We start from the raw sequence: 24,570 nt of genomic DNA, 5'->3' as shown, positions 1-24,570 counted from the left end.
CAAATCATGTGGCAAAATCAACCTGGTTTTCCAGTGTAAATGATTGCCACTTTGTAAAATGGCAGGTAACAGGCAGACAACAGGCAAAGACGAGCAGAGGTAGCAGGTAACAGGCAGACACGAGCAGGGGAGGCAGGTAATAGGCAGACACGAGCAGGGGAGGCAGGTAACAGGCAGACACGAGCAGGGGAGGCAGGAAACAGGCAGACACGAGCAGGGGAGGCAGGTACCAGGCAGACACGAGCAGGGGAGGCAGGTACCAGGCAGACATGAGCAGGGGAGGCAGGTAACAGGCAGACACGAGCAGGGGAGGCAGGTAACAGGCAGAGACGAGCAGGGGAGGCAGGTAACAGGCAGACATGAGCAGGGGAGGCAGGTAACAGGCAGACACGAGCAGGGGAGGCAGGTAACAGGCAGACAACAGGCAAAGACGAGCAGAGGTAGCAAGTAACAGGCAGAGACGAGCAGAGGTAGCAGGAAACAGGCAGACACGAGCAGAGGAGGCAGGTACCAGGCAGACACGAGCAGAGGAGGCAGGTACCAGGCAGACACGAGCAGAGGGGGCAGGTACCAGGCAGACACGAGCAGAGGGGGCAGGTACCAGGCAGACACGAGCAGGGGAGGCAGGTAACAGGCAGACACGAGCAGAGGAGGCAGGTAAAAGGACAGACACGAGCAGAGGAGGCAGGTACCAGGCAGACACGAGCAGAGGAGGCAGGTAACAGGCAGACACGAGCAGGGGAGGCAGGTACCAGGCAGACACGAGCAGGGGAGGCAGGTAACAGGCAGACATGAGCAGAGGAGGCAGGTAACAGGCAGACATGAGCAGGGGAGGCAGGTAACAGGCAGACATGAGCAGAGGAGGCAGGTAACAGGCAGACACGAGCAGGGGAGGCAGGTAACAGGCAGACATGAGCAAGGGAGGCAGGTACCAGGCAGACACGAGCAGAGGAGGCAGGTAACAGACAGACACGAGCAGAGGAGGCAAGTAACAGGCAGACACGAGCAGAGGAGGCAGGTAACAGGCAGATACAAGCAGAGGAAGCAGGTAACAGGCAGATACAAGCAGAGGAGGCAGGTAACAGGCAGACACGAGCAGAGGAGGCAGGTAACAGGCAGACACGAGCAGAGGAGGCAGGTAACAGGCAGACACGAGCAGGGGAGGCAGGTAAAAGGGCAGACACGAGCAGAGGAGGCAGGTACCAGGCAGACACGAGCAGAGGAGGCAGTTAACAGGCAGACACGAGCAGGGGAGGCAGGTAACAGGCAGACACGAGCAGGGGAGGCAGGTAACAGGCAGACATGATCAGGGGAGGCAGGTAACAGGCAGACACGAGCAGGGGAAGCAGGTAACAGGCAGACACGAGCAGAGGAGGCAGGTAACAGGCAGACACGTGCAGGGGAGGCAGGTAACAGGCAGACACGAGCAGGGGAGGCAGGTAACAGGCAGACACGAGCAGGGGAGGCAGGTAACAGGCAGACATGATCAGGGGAGGCAGGTAACAGGCAGACACGAGCAGGGGAGGCAGGTAACAGGCAGACACGAGCAAGGGAGGCAGGTACCAGGCAGACACGAGTAGGGGAGACAGGTAACAGGCAGACATGATCAGAGGAGGCAGGTAACAGGCAGACAACAACAGACAGACACGAGCAGAGGAGGCAAGTAACAGGCAGACACGAGCAGAGGAGGCAGGTAACAGGCAGATACGAGCAGAGGAGGCAGGTAACAGGCAGATACAAGCAGAGGAAGCAGGTAACAGGCAGATACAAGCAGAGGAGGCAGGTAACAGGCAGACACGGGCAGAGGAGGCAGGTAACAGGCAGACACGAGCAGGGGAGGCAGGTAAAAGGGCAGACACGAGCAGAGGAGGCAGGTACCAGGCAGACACGAGCAGAGGAGGCAGGTAACAGGCAGACACGAGCAGGGGAGGCAGGTAACAGGCAGACACGAGCAGGGGAGGCAGGTAACAGGCAGACATGATCAGGGGAGGCAGGTAACAGGCAGACATGAGCAGAGGAGGCAGGTAACAGGCAGACATGAGCAGGGGAGGCAGGTAACAGGCAGACATGAGCAAGGGAGGCAGGTAACAGGCAGACATGATCAGGGGAGGCAGGTAACAGGCAGACACGAGCAGAGGAGGCAGGTAACAGGCAGACATGAGATGGGGAGGCAGGTAACAGGCAGACATGAGCAGGGGAGGCAGGTAACAGGCAGACATGATCAGCAGAGGCAGGTAACAGGCAGACATGAGCAGAGGAGGCAGGTAACAGGCAGACACGAGCAGGGGAGGCAGGTACCAGGCAGACACGAGCAGGGGAGGCAGGTAACAGGCAGACACGAGCAGGGGAGGCAGGTAACAGGCAGACACGAGCAGGGGAGGCAGGTAACATTCAGACACGAGCAGGGGAGGCAGGTACCAGGCAGACACGAGCAGAGGAGGCAGGTAACAGGCAGACATGAGCAGGGGAGGCAGGTACCAGGCAGACATGAGCAGGGGAGGCATGTAACAGGCAGACACGAGCAGGGGAGGCAGGTAACAGGCAGACACGAGCAGGGGAGGCAGGTAACAGGCAGACACGAGCAGGAGAGGCAGGTAACAGGCAGACACGAGCAGGGGAGGCAGGTAACAGGCAGACACGAGCAGGGGAGGCAGGTAACAGGCAGACATGAGCAGGGGAGGCAGGTAACAGGCAGACACGAGCAGGGGAGGCAGGTAACAGGCAGACATGAGCAGGGGAGGCAGGTAACAGGCAGACATGAGCAGGGGAGGCAGGTAACAGGCAGACATGATCAGGGGAGGCAGGTAACAGGCAGACATGATCAGGGGAGGCAGGTAACAGGCAGACACGAGCAGGGGAGGCAGGTACCAGGCAGACATGAGCAGGGGAGGCAGGTAACAGGCAGACATGAGCAGGTAAGGCAGTGTGAGTGTTGTATACAGTAAGTTTCTACACTGTAACAGAATATATAACATATTACCTCTGAGACGCCTATAATGGAGTATGCGTGGCCTTTCACCAATCCTTCTGGGGTCCTCATTTCACTCTCATTCTGGTTCAGGATCTGGAGAAAAGTTGTAACATATGTCAGTATCTCTGTGATGGGTTCCATTTACCAGGCATCATAAATGAGCTGTATGAAGCTACCAGACACAGGGCTACTGCGTATATTTATTGCGCATTGCATTGTATATCCATGACAATATCATCAAAAGTGGTTTTCAAAACATTGCAAGTTTTTCCAATATTACAACAATCAGTTGTGTTTAGAAGACAATCATTTTGCTATATAACATAACTTGAATATTGCATGTACATTCTTCTTCAAAATAAAGTTTATATGAAATTACATAAAACCTCTTTTGAGTGGTTATTTGCAAGAGACCTATAATAAGTAAAGTTAGGTTATTACAACCACAGTAATACCCTATCAGCGACAGTAATTATTATTATAGAGTTCAAGAGCCCAGGGGCAAACGCAGGATTTTCAGAAGGGAGTTTCCAGAGGGGCGGAGCAAAGCACGGAGATGGACACTTAGGTGACCCAGTATATAATAATAATAAATCTATCTATCTATCTATCCACACAAGGTCCTATTGTGGCTGGCGAATCAGCTTCAATAAGCAGGCGGCACTCCAACGGCAGAAGGTTACAAAAAATGCAATATTTTATTTTCAAATAGCCATTGCCTACGTTTCAAGACCTAAGTCTTTTCATCAGGGCATGAAGCTGGAAAAAAGTGCAGTGCTCTTCTGCATTGGGCTGAATGAAGGGGCCCTGATACATAACTTCCAGCTTGCTTGACTGCAGATGTCTCCAGTTCCTGGAAATAGATTTCTTAGATTTGAATGGAATTAAAAACTAGAGAATCCCACCTACAAAATGCTATTGGGGACTAGGAGATCAGAGTTCAGGAGGCAGAGCAATCTGCCAACGAGTATATAAAACTACATACCAGGTGTGTGGAGCTGGAGCAGTAACCAGCTGCTGGAAGGCTGATATCTCTGGTTTTGGGCACAGTAGAGACAAGCTACTAGTGTTCATAAAAGGGGGAGAGTCCCAGCTTTTGGAATGTACCCACAAAAAACTCTAAGTCAGACAGAACCTGAAATATCTGACTGGGAAGGGCAATTAACAGGCTTGGATGGGGACCACTGATTTGAAGTCAGATATCTCCGGTTCCCAAGGACCTTAGACTCCTGGGGGGGGGGGGTTCTGGGTACTCAGAAACCCCCCTGTGTGCGCTACTGGAGCCCACCAAAATATCTGAAGCATTTAGTTCACAACTATAGTGGGATCATCTAGAAGCCTCCTCGTTTCATACCATTCTGTATGTTTTAGCGTGGACTCAGTCCTCCTGTGAAGTTGGTTTTTCTCTATCTAAAGTCGTTTCAATATATGATGGAGTTTAGTCTTAAAAAGAGCGAAAGAGGGAGGTTGTGTGGATATCCACCACTGCAATATTGTTTTACAGGTGGCCGCCTGTATTGCCACCAGCAACTTCCTGCAGCCCCTAGCCACCCTCTGAATTGTGGGTGTGATACCAAATATAGCCCACTCTGCGTTAAAAGTTATGTAATTTATCAAATTTTCAAGGGTGAACCTGCGGATTTGTAGCCACTAGCGGCGTATTAGTGGACAAGCCCAGAGGCAATGCAGTAGTCCTGCCTCCGCTTCCCCACATCGGGGAAAGGATCCAGGAGATGGCATCTCTGCCAAAAACTGTCTGTGGGGTGAGTAATAGGCCCTATGAAATAGGCAGTGGCGTAACTATGGCGTGGCAGCCCCAGCTGTGGCTTGGGGGAGCCAGCGGTCTCGGGGCGCACTGAAAAATACCTGCTGTCCTGTACGAATACACAGTTCTCCTCGCCTCCTCTGCGCCTGGGGGCGGCCGGTGTCATTACCCGCACACACTCTTACGCTAGTATCCCCGGTCGGTCCTTGGATGGTGACGGAAGGCTACAGTATGTCAGCGGACGGGATGTCCTCCCTGTTACGCCGCATGGGCGCACATCACTCCTGGGGAGCTGCAGCACTACACATGGCGGCTCACAGTGGCCCAGGTAACCAGCCTGCACCATTGTCATGTTTTACTAAAGGGGAGGCGCCACAAATTTTTGGGCAGGGGGAGCTAAATTTATAGTTACGCTACTGAAAATAGGTTTAAAAATAGGGTACTTGTTTCCTAGCACGGCGCCCGTCGTGGTACATCGCATGCCTTAAGTTAAGGTACTTAAGGCATGCGATGGACGCGATGGACCCGATTTTCTGTCTTTAACTGGCTCAATTGGCAGTTAAAGTGAAAATCGCGTTGATCGCGTCCATCATGGCCCCTAATAAGGGGCCGATATGCGACCGACGCGATCAACGCGATTTCCCCATAGGGAACAATGTTAAAGTGAAAATCAGGTTGATCGCGTCTGTCGCGGGCCATTATAATGGCCCGCGATGCGATCAACCCGATTTGACATAGGTGACAATGTGAAATGGGCCAATATGGCCCATTTCACATTGAATATGTGTAAAAAGCATGGTTAATGGCCCCCCCAATTTTAACACCAACCCGAAGTGTGGCGAGTGCAGCGAGCCCGCGAGGGGCGGCGGTACGCGTCCTCCAACCTTTTCATACCCCTACTATCCACGTCGGCGTGGAGTTGAGAATAGAAAGTGTGGCGAGCGCAGCGAGCCCCGCGAGGGGACGCGGATACCTGTGAAGCCCGCGAGGGGACGCCATACCTGTGAAGGCATCTGCGTCCCCTCGCCACGCTTCAGGCTTGGCGGCTCGCTGCGCTCGCCACACTTTCTATTCTCAACTCCACACCGACGTGGATAGTGGGGGTATGAAAAGGTCGGAGGACGCGTACCGCCGCCCCTCGCGGTCTCGCTGCGTTCGCCACGCTTCGGGTTGGCGTCAATAGCGGGGTGGCATTAAAATTGGGGGCCATTTCAAACATCATGGGGGGTTTCTATAAAAATGGGGTGCTTTGGGGCATTTCACATTAAAATCAATGCAAAATCTGGTGTCAGGGACCATTTTGCATTGATTCCAATGTAAAAATCGGGTTGGTCGCGTCGATCGCATCGCATGCGATTTGGTTGGCATGCGATGTGATCGACGCGATTTTTTCCGACACGATGGTCACAATCAAAATCGGTGGCGCCGTGCTAGGGAACAAGTACCAAAAATAGTTCTTGGTATTGTGCAGTAGGGAGTAGGCGGCAAGAGTTCGCTAAAGCCTTAAGCAGTATAACACATGTTAAATCAGGGAAATCCCGAACGAGTATTAGAATGTACTATAAGTGGTCTAAGATAGTTAAAATTCTAGAAATGGCTTTTTCAGTTGCAGGGTTAGCGCTCAAAATACCATCAAGTTCATTATACCAATCTTTCAGAGAAATTCTTGGTTGCTGACTTTGCAAAATGACTCATTTGAAAATATGCAAGGGGGAAACTGCTCAATACAGGGAATTTTTGGCGAGCTTGTTGAAAGTATCATTCGGTGGGTAAAGGGGAGTGGGGAAGTCGACCAGGGCGCAGGTTTAGGTTTTTTTGCTGCAATCGAAACAAAGTAATGGTTTCCACAAATGTAGTTTTTCTAGAAAGAATCCAAGGTTTCTCTAATAATTTGGGAGATGTGAAGTTGCACCCTTGAGAGTGGATTAAGTATTAGCAAGAGAAGAAGAAAAATACTCTCTTTTGTTGGGGCTCTCTTGTATTTAAATTATATAACATAATTTCTATTTTGTAAGGGATGATAGAAGATAGGTAAGGAAACGCATAGGACTCAAACTTTTGGAGAGCCCCTGGTTCAACAGTCAATACTAGTATAACAATATGAAGGAGTGGGGAAGTGTAAGGAAATGAGTGAAGTGTCTTAAGAATTAACTTTTATGAATTGTCTCTAAAATTTACTAGACAGACATAAATACAAATTTAGACACACAAAGAGGTATGATATGAATCAAAACACTTGTTACATATGTGTGCCGCAGATATAGGGTACTGCATGATTGTGCCTCCAAACTCTACACTAGTATTAAATTACCAGATATATAGGTGTCTGATTCCACCTAGGGGGAGATTCTCTAAACTAAAAATACAGTAAAAACCCTGTTATCTGGGTTTTTACCGCATTTTGGGATGCTCTAAGCATCCCCGCCGGGTCACCGCGACGGGGGGAATCACCAGAAAAATCTGGCGATGCCCCATAGAAGCCTATGGGCTTCTACCGCGGACCCCTCGGAGCCCTGCACCGACCCACCGCCGCCCTGTACCGACCCCCCCTCACCTGTGTCCGGGCAGCACAGAGCTGTGCTGCCCGGACCTCTGACCTCCTCCACCCTGCACTATGATCCTCTTCTGGGTGCAGGGAGGAGGAGAGCCCGGCAAAGCAGCAGTGCCGGATAAGGGAGGGAGGGGGGAGCCACCGGGACCCGCTGACTCTCATCACAAAGGACAGCTTTGCATATGCGATAATTATGTCAGCGATAAGCGGCGAAGGGGGGGCGAAGCTGGGCTGCGGATGTTTGAACACCCGCCCCTAGAGAGATGTAACAAATGTAGCAACAAAATTTCTACAAGGTATAAGTAATATATGTATCAAACAGTAAACAGCACAGAGTTAATTTGTGAAGAAACACTGTCGGGCCGTTGTTTGAATTTCTTGAGGCAAAAGATATAAATTATTTGGATGTGTTTAACAAAGTAACAATTTTAGAGACAATTAATAAAAGTTAATTCTTAAGACACTTCACTCAATTCCCCATTCCTTCATATTGTGACACTAGTATTGACTGTTGAACCAGGGGCTCTCCAAAAGTTTGAGTCCTATGAGTTTCCTTACCTATCTTCTATCATCCCTATCTCTCCTGGAGGAGTCTTCTATCTTACATTGATTGAGGCTCCCATGAGGGACCGCTTCTCCACGGCTGTCTGGATGATCTTGAATAGGTTGGGAGGTGGGGTTTTCAGGTCCACGCTTTCATCCACTCCTCCTGTGAAATCCACAAAGGCTTCATTCACCCAGCCTCCATTTAGAGCCTCATAGGATCCGTTCAGTCTGTGGACAGACACAATTCTGTTAAAGAGTGGCCTAGCAAGTCAGATGCTTGGTTGCATAGGGAGAGGTATCAGCAGTAGAAAGAAAGAAGTAATAATGCCACTGTATAGGTCATTGATACGACCTCACCTAGAGTATTGTGTTCAGTTCTGGAGGCCATATCTCCAGAAGGATATAAATACATTAGAGACTGTACAAAGAAGAGCAACTAAAATAATGCATGGCCTACATCACAAAACGTACCAGGAAAGACTAAAAGATCTTAATATGTATACTTTAGAGCAGAGAAGGGAGAGGGGGGACATGATAGAAACTTTCAAATATATCAAGGGCTTTAACAAGGTACAGGTGGGAGACATTCTTCACAGGAAGAGGAGCAACAGAACACGAGGACATGCACTGAAACTAGAGGGAGGAAGATTCAGGGGAAATGTGAGGAAGAATTTTTTCACAGAAAGAGTAGTAGATAAGTGGAATAGTCTCCCAACAGAGGTGGTAGACGCAAATACAGTAGTACAATTTGAACATGCTTGGGATAAGCATATTGATATCCTTACAAAAAAATAAGGATCAAATATGGTTTGAGGTAACATGATTAAAAAAAGGGGCAGACTAGATGGGCCAAGTGGTTCTTATCTGCCGTCAAATTCTATGTTTCTATGTTTCTATCATGTGTTTAGAATGCTCACTAAGGATGGCCATCGGTGCGGTCGCCATCGATGGTTACCATTGATGGCGATACTGCAACTAGCTATCAATAATTTAACATATCCATTTTCTTTGACTGACTGGCCCATAGTCCAATCAGAACATGGGGCGGGGTTTCATGCTGTCAGGGGGCAGAGCTATGCTCTGTGTCCTGGCACCTTGGTAAAACGGTGGTGCCATCCAGAGGCGTAGGGAGGGCGGAGCCACCGGAGCTCCTGCTCCGGGCGCCGATTGGTCGGATGGCGCCGCCGGCCCGCCCCCCCTCCGCAAAAATCAACCCTGCAGAAGAAAGATCAATATACGGGCAGCGTACGCCGGCGGTTGCCCTGCCCGGCGGCTGCCCTGCCCGGCGCCTGCCTCCTGCCCCCTGCCCGGTCCCTGACGCTTGGTGACTCACTCACTGTAAATCGTGCTGCTGCTGCTGCTCGGACAGGCTTCCGGGCAGCGCAGCGCAGCAGCACTCGGATTCCTCCCACAGTCGCCTGCCTCTCACTCCCTCCTCCGTCATCAGCCACAGCCATCCCAAGCGCTGGTGTGGATAGTTTCTGCTGCCGCCCGTGCCGCCCTGCTATCATTATTCAAGGTGGATATTCTTTTTTTTTACAGCTAATTAATGATGTAATAAGATTAATAATACACTTGGGGTTTGGGGGATTCGTGGGTCCTGGGGGAGGGGAGGAGGGGAGGGGGGGGGGGGAGTGAATCTCTCTGGCATCTGCTGCTGCCCTGCTGTGCTGTATATATATTTATTTATTTACAGCTGTCAGCATGTTATATAGCGCAGCAGATTCCGTCACAGTGTCTTATATAGCGCAGCAGATTCCGCTACAGTGCCTTATATAGCGCAGCAGATTCCGTTAGTGTCTTATATAGCGCAGCCGATTCCGTTACACTGTCTTATATAGTGCAGCAGATTCCGTTACAGTGTCTTATATAGCGCAGCAGATTCCGTTACAGTGTCTTATATAGCGCAGCAGATTCCGTTACAGCGTCTTATATAGCGCAGCAGATTCCGATACAGCGTCTTATATAGCGCAGCAGATTCCGTTACAGCGTCTTATATAGCGCAGCAGATTACGTTACAGTGTCTTATATAGCGCAGCAGATTCCGTTACAGTGTCTTATATAGCGCAGCAGATTCCGTTACAGTGTCTTATATAGCGCAGCAGATTCCGTTACAGCGTCTTATATAGCACAGCAGATTCCGTTACAGCGTCTTATATAGCGCAGCAGATTCCGTTACAGTGTCTTATATAGTGCAGCAGATTCCGTTACAGTGTCTTATATAGCGCAGCAGATTCCGTTACAGTGTCTTATATAGTGCAGCAGATTCCGTTACAGCGTCTTATATAGCGCAGCAGATTCCGTTACAGCGTCTTATATAGCGCAGAAGATTCCGTTACAGCGTCTTATATAGCGCAGCAGATTCCGTTACAGTGTCTTATATAGCGCAGCAGATTCCGTTACAGCGTCTTATATAGCGCAGCAGATTCCGTTACAGCGTCTTATATAGCGCAGCAGATTCCGTTACAGCGTCTTATATAGCGCAGCAGATTCCATTACAGTGTCTTATATAGCGCAGCAGATTCCGTTACAGCGTCTTATATAGCGCAGCAGATTCCGTTACAGCGTCTTATATAGCACAGCAGATTCCGTTACAGCGTCTTATATAGCGCAGCAGATTCCGTTACAGCGTCTTATATAGCGCAGCAGATTCCGTTACAGTGTCTTATATAGTGCAGCAGATTCCGTTACAGCGTCTTATATAGCGCAGCAGATTCCGTTACAGCGTCTTATATAGCGCAGAAGATTCCGTTACAGCGTCTTATATAGCGCAGCAGATTCCATTACAGTGTCTTATATAGCGCAGCAGATTCCGTTACAGTGTCTTATATAGTGCAGCAGATTCCGTTACAGCGTCTTATATAGCGCAGCAGATTCCGTTACAGCGTCTTATATAGCGCAGCAGATTCCGTTACAGTGTCTTATATAGCGCAGCAGATTCCGTTACAGCGTCTTATATAGCGCAGCAGATTCCGTTACAGCGTCTTATATAGCGCTGCAGATTCCGTTACAGCGTCTTATATAGCGCAGCAGATTCCGTTACAGTGTCTTATATAGCGCAGCAGATTCCGTTACAGCGTCTTATATAGTGTCTCATTTTTTAAGTTTTTTCTTTTCAAATGTAACATGCAAACACATGTTAGCCACGCCCCTAATTCATTACCGGGGTAGGGGGGGCGCGAAATATGCCCTTGCTCCGGGCACCATGGCACCTAGCTACACCGCTGGTGCCATCAATGGAAGGAAACCATCTGGTTCTCCCTCATCTGGTTCTACATCGGCCATAAGCCATCGATGATTTTGAATCATCGATGGTCGATGGCCATCCCTAATGCTCATGCTACAGCTGAAGCAAGAAAGAGCGGGTAACTGTGCAGCTTGGTAAATCCATGCTACTGATGAAAAATGTGCATAGAAATTTAGATGTGAGAGCACCGTTTCCACACGGAGACATACATCGCAGTGTAAAAATACAGCCAGGCAGCATTTGTAGGCGACATACAAAAGCAAGCAGTATTTACCCTGCAGGCTAGCACAATACATGTATTGTCACCTCTTGCAGTGCAGCATGGTTTGTCCAGGTGCACAGTTACAGCACTTGCTTTTTTAGCCCCTGGCTCGCCCATAGGCAGAACTGCATCAAAGTTACACATCTTCTGACCCAAGTGGAGATGACACGGTAATGTTCAGTACACAACTCTTCATCACTCTTATTGGCATACACTTGGTTTTGGGACACGCGCAGTACAAAGTTTGTACTACAAACACACACAAGTTGCACACTACACACGGATGTGTGCTCACCTTGGCACCCACCCCTTATGTTCTCTAGAACCTGTCACTCACTTGGCATAAGCCTTTTCCAGCAGGGCCGGCCAGAATTCACTCTTCTCTGCGGAGGTCACAAACACCAGCTCTCCGTCCTTCGTGGGCAGACGGTCGTCAACCACTACATCGACCCACTCACCATACTGCCAAAACTGGAAGGTACAAAATGTCACCCATTAATATTAGCGAGAACAATTTTCATGGGTCGCTGGAGATTTATTATTCACACAAGTTCATAAATTGGAGAAAACATTGGGGGATCCACAAATAAATAACTATAAGCAGGCGCATGCAGCGGGCATGGTGCCCATCGCTTGCCCTCAGACTACCCGGTGTGTGCAGCTGTCTCACAACTCACTTGATCCACCATCACTAGTGCTCTCTGTATATAGAGGGAAGCAGAGGAAGAATCTGAGGAGGACTGGGAGAGAGGTTAGTGATGGATTCATTTGAAGTAAAAAGTCGCTGGAGTGGTTATGTTATGGTAGAGTCGGCAGTAGAGGCTTCTGGGTGTTGCCAGGTGAGTTGGAAGAGGCTGCGTCAGATGCTGGGAGCAGCAGAACAGATTTTTCAGTGACAGCAAGCGACAGCATTATCAAACAGTCTCACCTGAAAATGGAACAGTCCTGCATATTCCTTGTCAAAACTGTGCTGGGGAGGAACCACGCGTTTCATGAGTAGGGGGTAAATTGTCAGAGATGCCGCAGCAGCCAGAAACCAGCAATTACCTGAGAACAGAAACACAACCACGGATTACTACAGTATTATATTCTCCGACTGCTCACAATATAGACTAGTCACACTCTATACATTAAATCAAAGACTCCGCCTATTAAAGAGGTTGTGGGCACAGGGGGCATTAGGAAGGCAAGTGCCTCCGCCTGCCGCCCTTAACGACATCCGGATTTTATTTTTTAATCAGACTTGTTTGCTACAGACTTGTGTATAATGTCTGGTGATATGTTACTACAGACAGAAAGCTCTTTTTTAATATTATATACTGTATAATATTTCATGTCTTACTGAGATGAAGGTAAATTTGCAGCCTCTTTTAAAATCAGAGAGCTGTATATATATGTGGGACCGCACTTACCCAGCTGTCCCTGGCATATATCCGTCCATTTCATATCCTCACTGATGAACTGGGGGCACCTGCAGATCTCCTGGGACAGACAGATAGAGAGGGCCTGGTTAGTCAATCAAGTGAGTTTTTTTTGTTTATTAGTAAATTTGGATGCAAATAAATTTGCCTCCAGCACATTATCAGTCATACAGGTAAATAATACAATTAATATAATAAAAGAGGTGACTGCAGTAACAAAGGGATAAGGGTACGGGGCTGTGTGTCAGGGTTTGGGCAGTAGGCCCCTTATTTCCAGTGAAGAACAATCTTAATGTTTCTGCATACCAAGATATTTCGGAGAATGTTTTGCTTTCAACTTTGTGGCAACAGTTTGGGGAAGGCCCCTTTCTATTCAAACATGACTGTGCCCCGGAGCACACAGCAAGGACTATAAACACTTGGTACGAGTTTTGTGTAACCTCATCGAGGGCCAGATGTATCAAGCTTCAAAAAGTTATAAAGTGGAGAGTGATAAACATCCATCCAATCAGCTCTGAACTGTCATTTTCCAAAACCAGCCTGTAACATGACAGTTAGGAGCTGGCTGGTTATCACTCTCCATTTTATCACTTTTTGGAGCTTGATACATCTGGCCCTGAGGACCTTTGGGATGAACTGGAACGGATGGACTGGAGAGGAGTAATCAGAGACCAATCCATACTTTATCACTCTCTTACTACATCTGCTCAAGGAAGAGAACCACGAGATAGCAGGGTCACAAAGACATTGGGGCACATTTATCAAGATCGCATTTTACAATGCGATCTGGGCGGAATATTACCGCCCAGGATCGCATTGTAAAATGCGATCATATCGGGGCAATGTATCATTTTTAAGGGCGCAGGGACAGGGCTCCGATAGGAGCCCGTCCCTGCGAAGCCCTAACCCGGGAGGTCAGCGCATGCGCGGTTATGCGCTGACCCCTGCCGACCCCTCTTACCGCACTGCCCTGCTCGGGCAGTGCGAAGTGTAGCCATAGGCTACAATGGGCTATCGCCATATCAGAATGGCGACAGCCCAGGGCTGCGATGCCGGGCTGCCCGATGTTGATACATCGGGCAGCGTCGCATCCCCCATAGAAACCTATGGGGGATGCGGCCGGCGGCACTGCAGGCAGGATCGCAGCAGGGATCGGAGATACCAGCTGCGGTCCCCCTTTGATACATTTAGGAGATAGTTAATATTTGCGGCTAAACCCCGAAAACGTGCGTTTTCGGGGATTTAGCCGCAAATATAGTTTGATAAATGGGCCCCCAAGTTTGTTAAGGCAAAACAGTATAAGACTCTGGTTCATGGTGTCAAAGGCTTAGTGCTACCTACTTTAAGTTCTGGTCATGTCCTTGGGCTCCCTGACTCTCACCCATCAGACACATCCATAATGTTAAATGATCAGGAGCCCCCTTCAGGGGTGACACGGAGGTGCCCAGATTCCAAAAACATTGAATGTTGGCTACTATGTTAAAGTCAGCAAAACATCGATAAATTGGATTGGATATAACTATAATTAAAAAAAAGTGCTAATAAAGTATGACAGCAGCACCAATGTGATGGGATTAGGTCATACTTGTAATCAGCCTGTTATTGTGATTGCTGTGAATGTGCGTCTGTGTGAGCCATACGGTGCACAGGAGAGGTCTCATGATGGCCGCTGCCTGGTGGTAGCTTATGGTGTGTACACACGGTTCGATGTGCCTTAAGATGCGATCCACGATCCGATCGGATCGGGATCGGATCGCAAGGCACATCCGATTTGCATACAATCTTGACTATATAGTGCAGATCTGCACTATATAGTCAAGGCAGCCAAGACTTTCTGGCTTGCGATAAGTGAACGCGCATCAGGATCGGAACGGGATCGCAAGGGTTAAAACCCTTGCGATCTACATCCGATGCCGATCCGATGCTGACTATATCATCAACATCGGAAAGGAAATCGGACCGTGTGTACACACTATTAGTTGTGTTTTGCGCTTTATCTCTACAAGAGGATTATACAACACAATATAAGACAGAACATATTCTGACCATGGGCCTTTTCCTAGGAATAAATGTATATTTGTTAACTAATAAGTTCAGTGCTGGAGTCTGTACACAATCCGGTAAGCCGTAGGCAAATAATAACCAACCCTTCACTGCGTTAATATTTTGATTGTCAGAGTGCAGTGTGGTAACCCTTCCACTGCCAGCTAGCAGAGGGCTGTGTTGTATTCCCCTGACCACAGCTGTCGTCAAGACTTAATCAGTGCTGCGATGGCCGTGCAGAGATGGAGGCCACTGCCGGCGTCAGCAGCCCTCTCTCCCAACGGCTGGGCGCTGCCTGCATTTCCTAAGGCACTTCTAGAAAACGCTGGCGTGCCACCCAAGAATTAGAGATGGGTCGTTCGCGAACGAAGTGGGTCTTTTGGACGGATCCCATAAAAGACTGAGGGAGCCGCCGATCCCAAAAAGGTGACCCATCGTTCTTTTAGTTTAGTTTTTCATTACAGTGCATTTGCCTGATCTCAGCACTGCCACCTGTGGCAGCTGAGATGTACTGACTCCGGAGACTGAGTACAGTGCTGCGACTGCGAGTAAAAGAAAGAATGACAAGGCTGCTGCTAGGGATGGCCATCGGTGCAGACGCCAGCGATGGTTGCCATCGATGGCGATTCTGCACCCAGCCATCGATCAGTGTTTTATTTGGTCATGTATGTTCTTATTTGTTCAGCTCACTGTTTAAAAAAAAAAAAAAAGTAAAAACAAAAATGGCAAAAAATGATTGTAAAACAAATTATGCTTCTTTATTATCAAATGACCCTTCTTTCAAAGTGAACCGATGATCTGGGTAAAAGATCCTGATCTTTTCACGGACTGATCTGCTGGATCCCAGCTCTCGTTAGTGACCTGTTTTGCCCATCTCTACCAAGAATGACCATCGACTGTCAATCACTTGGGTTCTTTCGCCAGGGGACTTCGCGCATGTACACTGCGAACTGTGCGTGCTCATTTGGTAATCACTCGGGCTGTGAATCAGGCCTAAAATACTTATGTGTATCGTGTATTTGCCATGTTGTATTCATACAGTACAGTATATCTGTATGCTGACTCTTTGGTGCACCTTAAGCTGATGATGAAATGTTGGTGACTGCGTTAAGTCTGCTCCCAGCTCTCCTTTGTGCCTGCAATCTCTTTCATTGAAGCTTCAATAGAAGACCCAACCTGAGTTGGCCAGCTGGTGTAAATGTGAACAATGAGAAGTATACAGAAATAGAGCAAACAGGCCTTTATTCTAGTTACTGGGGTGGTACACAGAGGTGGAGCAGCTCCTGCTAAACTCACCTGGCTATTCTCTATGCACCTGAGCCTGCACGCAGCGATCTGTAATACTACCCTCGCAGCAGCAGCTTATGTGATATTGGTCCGATTCAGACCTGCACGCAGTGATCTGTAATACTACCCTCGCAGCAGCAGCTTATGTGATATTGGTCCGATTCAGACCTGGACGCAGCGATCTTGAATACTACCCTCACAGCAGCAGCTTATGTGATATTGGTCCGATTCAGACCTGCAAGCAGCGATCTGTAATACTACCCTCACAGCAGCAGCTTATGTGATATTGGTCCTATTCAGACCTGCACGCAGCGATCTGTAATACTACTACCCTCACAGCAGCAGCTTATGTGATATTGGTCCGATTCAGACCTGCACGCAGCGATCTGTAATACTACCCTCGCAGCAGCAGCTTATGTGATATTGGTCCGATTCAAACCTGCACGCAGCGATCTGTAATACTACCCTCGCAGCAGCAGCTTATGTGATATTGGTCCGGAATTCAGGCGGGAACTCCCGAGCCGACTCGGATCCTGGCCCGGATCACCATATTCGGATCTGTCAGATCCCGGAGATCCGGACCCGCTCATCTTTAGTATAAAGCTATTTAGCTAAAGGTAACTAATAAGCTGATTCTCAGCTGCAGCACAAGGAAGTCATTCTAGGGCCAGAGACAATGGATACAACTGTATAAAATAAATACAGTATTCTTAGTTAAATAATAAATCAGTCACTCAATAAAACCTGGCGGTGTCCAGACGGAAATGATACAGCATTTTCAGCTAGTCAATTTTCACCATGACGACATGAATGAATATTTAGTCAACATTTTCATTATCATCACATTTTAGTCACCGAAAATTCATCGACGAATTGTTTTAGTCTAAATTTTCATCAACGAAATTAACACTGTTGCCAATGGGTGTCGGAGGACTCCCCGGCAGTCGGGATTCCGACAGTCATTACCGACATCGGAATCCCAGCTGCTAAAAGCCCGACACACGGGCAGCAGTTATTCTCCCTTGTGGGGGTCCACGACCCCCATAGAGGGAGAATAAAATAGGTGGTAAGCGTAGCGAGCCACCGTGCCCGCAAGGGGCTTCACTGCGCTCACCCCGCTGTCCGAGTCCCCACAGTTGGGATCCCGCCATCTGGCTAATGCTAATGACTGTCGAGGTGTTATGCCACACCCATTGCCAATATATGCTGTTGCTGATAAATCCATGAGATATATAATATTTGTGTGTAACAATAAAAACACCCAAAAATCTCGAATTATGATAAATATGATAATGCCTAGGACATGGCTCTGATCTACCTGATATCAGAGTCCAATATTCTCTTCATTCTGAGCAATAGCGATCGCTCAGTGACACGTTACACTGCCCTATGTCTATGCATTATATATATTATACATATATCTGTCTTCTGTTTAGCTGGGAATGTCCTGGTACAGCAGTGGACTCTTTCTGTTATAGGACAGGGTGGGGGTGCGGTACTTGTACTGCATGTTGCTCGGCAGCCTCAGCAATTTTCTATTGGTAGAGGGAGCAGATGGGTGATTTTCAGCACTATCACCTCACAGTCACAGGCAGGTCTTCTTGCCTCAGGCTAAGGGTATTAAAACTTTATACTTGGACAGAACTATCCCTATGCAACACAACCTGACACAAACAAGGTGTCATTTTCCAGCTACGGAGAAGAATGGAGTCTGTGGGAGAGAATGCCTCAGGCATAAACATACTTACCTACTTTTGAAAACTAGTTTCAGGGAGATTATAGTTGATAGTAGAATTTTGCAAAGCGCCCCATTGAGGGACCCGATGATGCTATTCGCACTGAAATCATACTTGCCGACTTTTCGAGAAGCCTCTCCAGGAGAACCCCAGAGAGGGCAGCCGGATCTTCAGGTCAGGGGGCGTGGATGGGGCTGATGACCGAAAGCACCGCCCCCAATCCAGGCAAATGCGGGGCTAAAATGCAGCGAAATGATGCGATTTGCGTCATTTTAGTCCTGCCCCTTGCCACGGACCCGTGAAAAAAACAGTAATTAGTGCGGTAAGAAAGGGGGGTGCGGGGGCTGCCAGGCAAAACCGTGAGGATTGCCGACCTTCCCGGGGGGCCGGGAGGGGGAGCCTCCCGGCAATTCCTGGAGGGAAGGCAAGCCTGACTGAAATGCGTCAACGTAGCCCACTCCCCTGCTAGACTGTTTTCTCTCCCCCCAGCCTAAAGTGAATACAGTAGTGTCTATTCAGCGCTGCAGAAGGGGGGGGGGGAATCGGGGGCGTTACCCATTTCAGGCGCACGAGTGTCCCTACTTACAATCTTCAGAAGTTAGAAGGTATGCTTTCATCCCATACCTCCCAACTGTCACGATTTTAGAGGGACAGTCCCGATTTTCGGGTCCTGTCCCGCTGTCCCACCCGCGGCAGGCATTTTCGGGCGCTCGCGAGGCTTCGCCGCGGGAGTGTCTCTATTTCTTCAAGTCAAAAGTTGGGAGGTATGCAGCTCCTTTCTTGCACCCCCTTCACCATAACTCTTTAACCCCTCCAAGCACCCTGCTCCATTGTGTAGTCCCCTGGAAGGATGCCGCCTGCGTGGTCACTGCCGCTGAGCTCCTGAACACGTGTAACAGTGCAGGAGCCCAGTAACAGCGTCCACGTTGTCCCGTTCCATCCAATCATGGCGAGGCAGGCCAGTGCTGCTGACAGCCAGCCCTTTATCCTTCTGCCGGGTGGGCGAGAGGGGCGCATATGCCTTGCCCTCCCGCCAAATCTGACTGATTGGTAGGGATGGCAATAGATGGCGATAGTGCAAATGACCATCGATTGTAGCATACTATGTGATGTATGACCATCAATGGTTTTAGGAATCATCCCTTTTATTTGACTGACTGTCCCGTAGGCCAATCAGAACCTAGGGGCAGGGCTTCACAGATGTCAGGGCGGAGCTATGCTTCATGTTCCTGCCCTTGAGTTAAGAAAAAAAAAACTATTTGGTTATGCTTTACCATGGATGGAGGGAAACCACCTGGTTTCTCCCCTCCCCGATCAATGGCAAAACTATTCTACATCGGTCATAAACCATTGATAATTTTGAATCATATATCCATAGATGACCATCCCTACTGCTTGGAGTAACAGTCACTAGAAGAGATTAAGGGCGGGATGTATTAAGACGAAAATGCGGTAAAACCCCTATTTTACCGCATTTTCGAATGTACTAAACTCTGGCCGCCGCCTCTTTGCAGGGTATCGCCACCCAAAGGTGCCTATGGCTTCAATTGCCGCCCGCTGCCCATCGGCCGCCGCAGTCTCCTACCCTCCTCCCCAACCTCCGTGCTGCTCCTCCTCCCCCAGCAGCATGTCACACCTAGGGATGTCTTTCTGGCTGCAGGGGGGAGGAGGAGATGCTGGGGACCGCTGCAGAGCCCAGGAGGTGACGGAGACCCCCTCCACACCACATCACAGGTATCGCCGGGGCCTCCGTCACCGCACCGCGATGCTAGCTGCATATGTTAGTTAGTACATATGCGCTAGCATTGCGGCGGGGACATGGCGAGAGGCAGGTGATGTATGTTAATACAACCCACCCCTAGGGAGGGTCTGATAACTATAGTCCTCCGTATAACCAGAAGATAAGTGACGATGAGTACTGGGCGTTTGTAAGCTCAGAAGAGTCATCTGGGATCCGTGTATTAGTACTGTATTAGGGAGACATTTCCCTGAAGCTGTGTGTCTGGTCAGGGAGCAACTCAATAAACAGAGATAAGATAACAGAGACATGGCACAGGGTAGAACATAACACTCCCCCTGCTAAGCTTCTACGCCTCCGTCAATCTTCCACCTGGTATCCAGAGTTACATATAAGTAGCACCCTTCTGCATATGGCGGCACAGGGCGAAACAGGCCCCAACCGTGTCGGGCTGAGCGTGATCTTGGAAAAGGCACTATCTGTGTGGAGTTTATATGTTCTCCCATAGCTGCACAGGCTTCCCCCATCAGTCTATTAGAAGCACAGCTGATGTGATGATTAGCATTACTAAGCCTAACAGCACTGGGGTCATGAGTCCAGTTCCAGTAAGTGTGGAGTTTGTATGTTCTCCCTGTGTTTGTGCGCGTTCCTTTGGAGTCTCCAGTTTCTCAAATACTCTTAAAACATACTGGTAGGTTAAAAGTAATTAACTCTAGTTTGTGTGTCCATGTGATATGGAATATAGATTGTAAGCTCCACTGGGACCGATGTCAGTGACTGAAATATGCTCCATATAAATAACTGGTAATAAGTAAATTCTGGCAAATGGTCGACCTGAGGGAGTGATCTCACTCTATGGGCCCTATTTATCACAATCTGTATTACAAATGCAGCGGAGAGGACCAGTGGTGTAGTTAGAAATTTTTCTCCCCCTGCCAAAAAAATAATTCCGGCGCCCCTCCAAGAAGGGGCGAGACGATGGACTACATGTGCCACTGGCTGAGCTGACAGGCGATGCTGACAGCAGTGAGCACGGATCTGGTTGCACTCCTTGCATATCTAATGAGCGGGGACCCAGCGCAGTGCATATTATATGAGCGGGTCCCCGCCCCATGCATATGTAATGAGCAGGAACCGCCTGTCAGTTCAGCCAGCGGCGCCCACCACAGACCCCACTGGTTCCGCTCCCCCAAGCTGCCGCGGGGTCTGCCACATATGTAGCTACGCCACTGGAGAGGACTTATTTTTGCCTAAAATTGCTGCGTGAAAATAATACTTTTCTCAGGAAATGTAGCAATTTGCTCTTGTGGGAACCAGGCTCCAGTAGAGTCCATCCTAAGCTCCATACACACGGGGATATGGTTACTCGGTGGCCGTATCCAGGGCCGGCGCCACCACTAGGCAGGACTAGGCATTTGCCTAGGGCGCCGGCCACTGGAGGGCAGTACTGAGCCCGGCATGAAGCAAAGCTGTCCCCCGCGCGCGCCGCCCGCTCTCTGCTGGGGGATTTCAGCGAGGACAGAGAGGACTCGCAGCACCCGGAAGCTGCATATCGCGGCTTCCAACAGCAGGTACAGGGCCGGCGCCACCACTAGGCAGCTCTAGGCATTTGCCTAGGGCGCCGGCACCTGGAGGGTGGCAGTTCGCCCCTCACCCCCAGCGAACTGTGTAAAAAACTTGCGGCCCCGGCGTCCCTGCAGTGCTGGGGCGGTCAGGGGTGTCCGTGCCGTAGGGGTACCTGCGGCGCCGTCATGTGTATAAAGCTGGCTGCGGCCGGCGGGGTCCCTGTAGTGAATAGAAAATAACTAGAGCTATGCGCGCGGCGGCGCGGGAAGCGCTAGTTATTTTCTATTCACTGCAGGGACCCCGCCGGCCGCAGCCAGCTTTATACACATGACGGCGCCGCAGGTACCCCTACTGCACGGACACCCCTGACCGCCCCAGCACTGCAGGGACGCCGGGGCCGCAAGTTTTTTACACAGGTACCACCCCCCCTCCCCCCGGCACCGGGGCCCCCCCACCCCGACTCGCCTGGGGCGCTCCGGTGCCTTGCACCGGCCCTGAGCAGGTACAGCGCTCCGGGGGGTGGGGTGTGGGGGGTATCGTCCACAAACCCCCCCTCCCCCCGCCATGCCGCAGCAAGTATCGTCCGCACCCTCCACACACACACACACACCTTCCCCCGGGCGGGCGGCACGTTTTTTTTTTTGCCTGGCGCGGGAGGGGGGCTTGCACCGGCCCTGGCCATATCCCTGGCAATATAGGCTAAAATCGCTCCGTGTGTACGGGGCTCTAGTGAGGGCTGGAAGTAGGGATCCAAGATGGTTGCCATCAATGGCAATATTGCAACCAGCCATCGATAGTAACAAACTATGTGATGGATGACCAATGATAGTTTTAGCTATCGATGGTCATGCAGTCTCTTGCATGTGGAGGCGGGCTTTCAGGGTTGTCGGGGGGGGGGTGCAGCCCTGACACCTTGAAAAATAACAACCACATTAAAAAAAAAAAAAATCGGTTTTGCTGTGCATCGATGGAGGGAAACCATTGATGGCAAAAGAATTCGACACTAGCCATAAATGATCGATGATTTCTAATCATCGATGGTTGATGGCCAGCTGGACGCAGATATCTGTATGGACTCTCTTTGCCGAGTTTCTTCTTTCTCTTTCAATATGGGCTCTCTTTGCTGCAGGGTGCATTGTGCAATATAAATACAGGTTATGTACAGTATATCCCCAGGCCCCTACACCCTGAGCTACTGCTCCCTCGCCCACCCCTAGTGTCAGCCCAGCCCATAAATACAGTGGTATGAGGGAGGTGTTGGGAGAGGAGGAGTATGGGAGAAGAACTACAAGGCAGAGAGATAATGGGATTACAGGATAAGGGTGGCGTGAAATGAATTACAGGGTGGGGCATGTCTTATCTCTGTCCCATTGTCCTGCACGTCCAGGACTTCTACATGACAGATGCGAGGCATGTCCCCCATTGTGTTGTAGTATGAAGGGCATAACTACCATAGGTGCAGCTGCTATGGGGCCCAGAGTAGAGGGGCCCATCTTCCCTGTTTCAGTTACATGTGTTGTATACATTTATCACCATTGGTTGGTATATTGTGGGCCCTTACGAACTTTTGCTATCGAGTGTACAAATATCTAGTTACGCCCCTGTGTAGTTTGCGTAGTTGTTCCATGACTTTCAGTTAAAAAGAAGTCACCAGGTAAGATCACAGCAGTGTCCAGTTCCACACAATGAGTCCCCGGGACATGGGGCGGCAGTGATATCTCTTTACTGTGATGAGTCATTTCGGAGACAACCATCAATCAGGCAATGTAGGATAAAAAGAAAAAATTCAAATAATACGGCGAGGAGCCGTCGGAGTATATGCAGTACTATGACAACGGCCTCCAACCAAACCCTGCTCATATATTGTGCAGTGTCTGTGCTCAAATAGTGAACTCTGAAATGTATGCACGCGGCTGACTGACTGTTGCGCTGCAACTCCGGGACTAAAAACTGAACCTGGACAAGACCCTGGAACGCCGGACCGGACATCAAACTCTGCATTCCAGTGTTTGTAGTGTCTGGTCCGGGGGTGTCCTGTCCGGGGAGGTTTGGATAGGAGGGGAGATTACAGGCTCCCCATGTGGTCCAGACCATTGCTGTTTTTATTACACCCCCGTACCATGCAGGGAGGATTTATTCTCTCCCTTCTCCTCTCCCTGGTGACCGCTGTCACAGGCAGTCCCAACGGACGGGACACCCCCGGTGTATTGAAGAATGAAGCCTGTCCGGTCCGGGCCCATGTACAGAGAGTTAAGGGGTGTACATGGGGAGATTTTGGCTAATGGACAATTTTGACTAAGCAATTTTGAGAGAGATTTTAGTAGTTATAGTCTATGATCTAGTCAAAATTGCCTTGCCTGCACAGTCACTCTATGCTAAGCAATCTATGCTAGACAATATTGAGTAAGCAGGGAAAAAATAGGGACCTTCTAGGAGATTTTGACTATCTAGTCAAAATTGCACTACTAAAATGTCACGGTGTGTACACCCCTATAGGCATCTCTATACTAAATCCTATAGGGGTCCAATCCTTCTGTGCTTCTTTCTTTTCGTGTTCCTCTCACACACTGACCTTCCCCCCCAACCGATCCACACCACGACTCTGTACCTGAGGTCTCTTCCAATGGATCCCTCTGGCTTCTGCAGACCAAGGTCCTAACTGGTTGTACCCCAGAGATTTGGGCTCAGCGGGGAAATATGGATCCTCAAACAGACACCCCTGCTGCAGACACTCCTGGAGCAGCTTTCTGTAGTCCTGCCCCAGATAAGGGGTGACTTTCCCCTCGGCAGAAGTGGCATTCTCATCCTTCAGCAGCCGTACAGTGATGTCTGCAGGGGCCATGGTGACCGGTCTGGGAGCACCTGTGCAGGTAGTGTCTGTGTGTATGTAACAGGAGATGGGAGGGGTCAGGTAAGACCAGTAAAGGAGTCTGTGACTGTGTGTGTGGACTGTACAGCTCCCTCCCCATTAGCATCAGCATAACTGTACAGTCATCCCAGGCAGCAGGAACTAGTGGCCCCAATATAATATATTTATTAACCTGACCTTATCTAGTCACAGACAGCTACTGCCACCTTATTCTGCTCTGCATGACCAATATCACTACAACTATTCTTATAAGCCATTGCTGGTTTCAGTCATTTAGAATGTATGGTCACTGGAGGGAGGCAATTGTGAGCATGTCCTCCCTCAGGTCGCCGCCGCACCCCCCCCCCCTTGTGGAGTGACTTGGCAGCATCACCAAGCTGCGACCAATACCCCCTAACCCACCCACGCCGTGGAGCAACGCAGCGTCTAGCGCAGCATCACCCCTGATGGAGCGGTGAGTGTCGGGGCGCCAAGTGAAATAGGTTGACATTGCTATGGTTGACAGGGTTGGAATGTCGACACAAGCATTAGGTCAACAATGGCAAGGTCGACAGTCAAAAGGTTGACA

General features: G+C 49.6%; 1 protein-coding gene across 1 annotated transcript in view; it reads right to left on the bottom strand.

Moving 5' to 3' along the window:
- The window catches only part of LOC146036078 (calpain-2 catalytic subunit-like), a 51,118-nt gene extending 27,143 nt beyond the window's left edge, over positions 1–23,975 (bottom strand). The window contains exons 1-6 of the mRNA XM_083159855.1: positions 23,742–23,975; positions 12,755–12,824; positions 12,271–12,389; positions 11,680–11,813; positions 7,893–8,061; positions 2,981–3,064 (exon numbers count right to left, since the gene is read on the bottom strand). Coding sequence (XP_083015981.1) covers positions 2,981–3,064; positions 7,893–8,061; positions 11,680–11,813; positions 12,271–12,389; positions 12,755–12,824; positions 23,742–23,975 — 810 coding nt within the window. The remainder of the gene's footprint in view (positions 1–2,980; positions 3,065–7,892; positions 8,062–11,679; positions 11,814–12,270; positions 12,390–12,754; positions 12,825–23,741) is intronic.
- Between the last annotated feature and the right edge of the window lie 595 nt (positions 23,976–24,570).

This window comes from Crinia signifera, chromosome 9 (genome assembly GCF_055691185.1).
Source record: "Crinia signifera chromosome 9, ASM5569118v1, whole genome shotgun sequence".
Lineage (NCBI taxonomy): Eukaryota > Metazoa > Chordata > Amphibia > Anura > Myobatrachidae > Crinia > Crinia signifera.
This window is presented reverse-complemented; position numbering and strand designations above follow the sequence as displayed.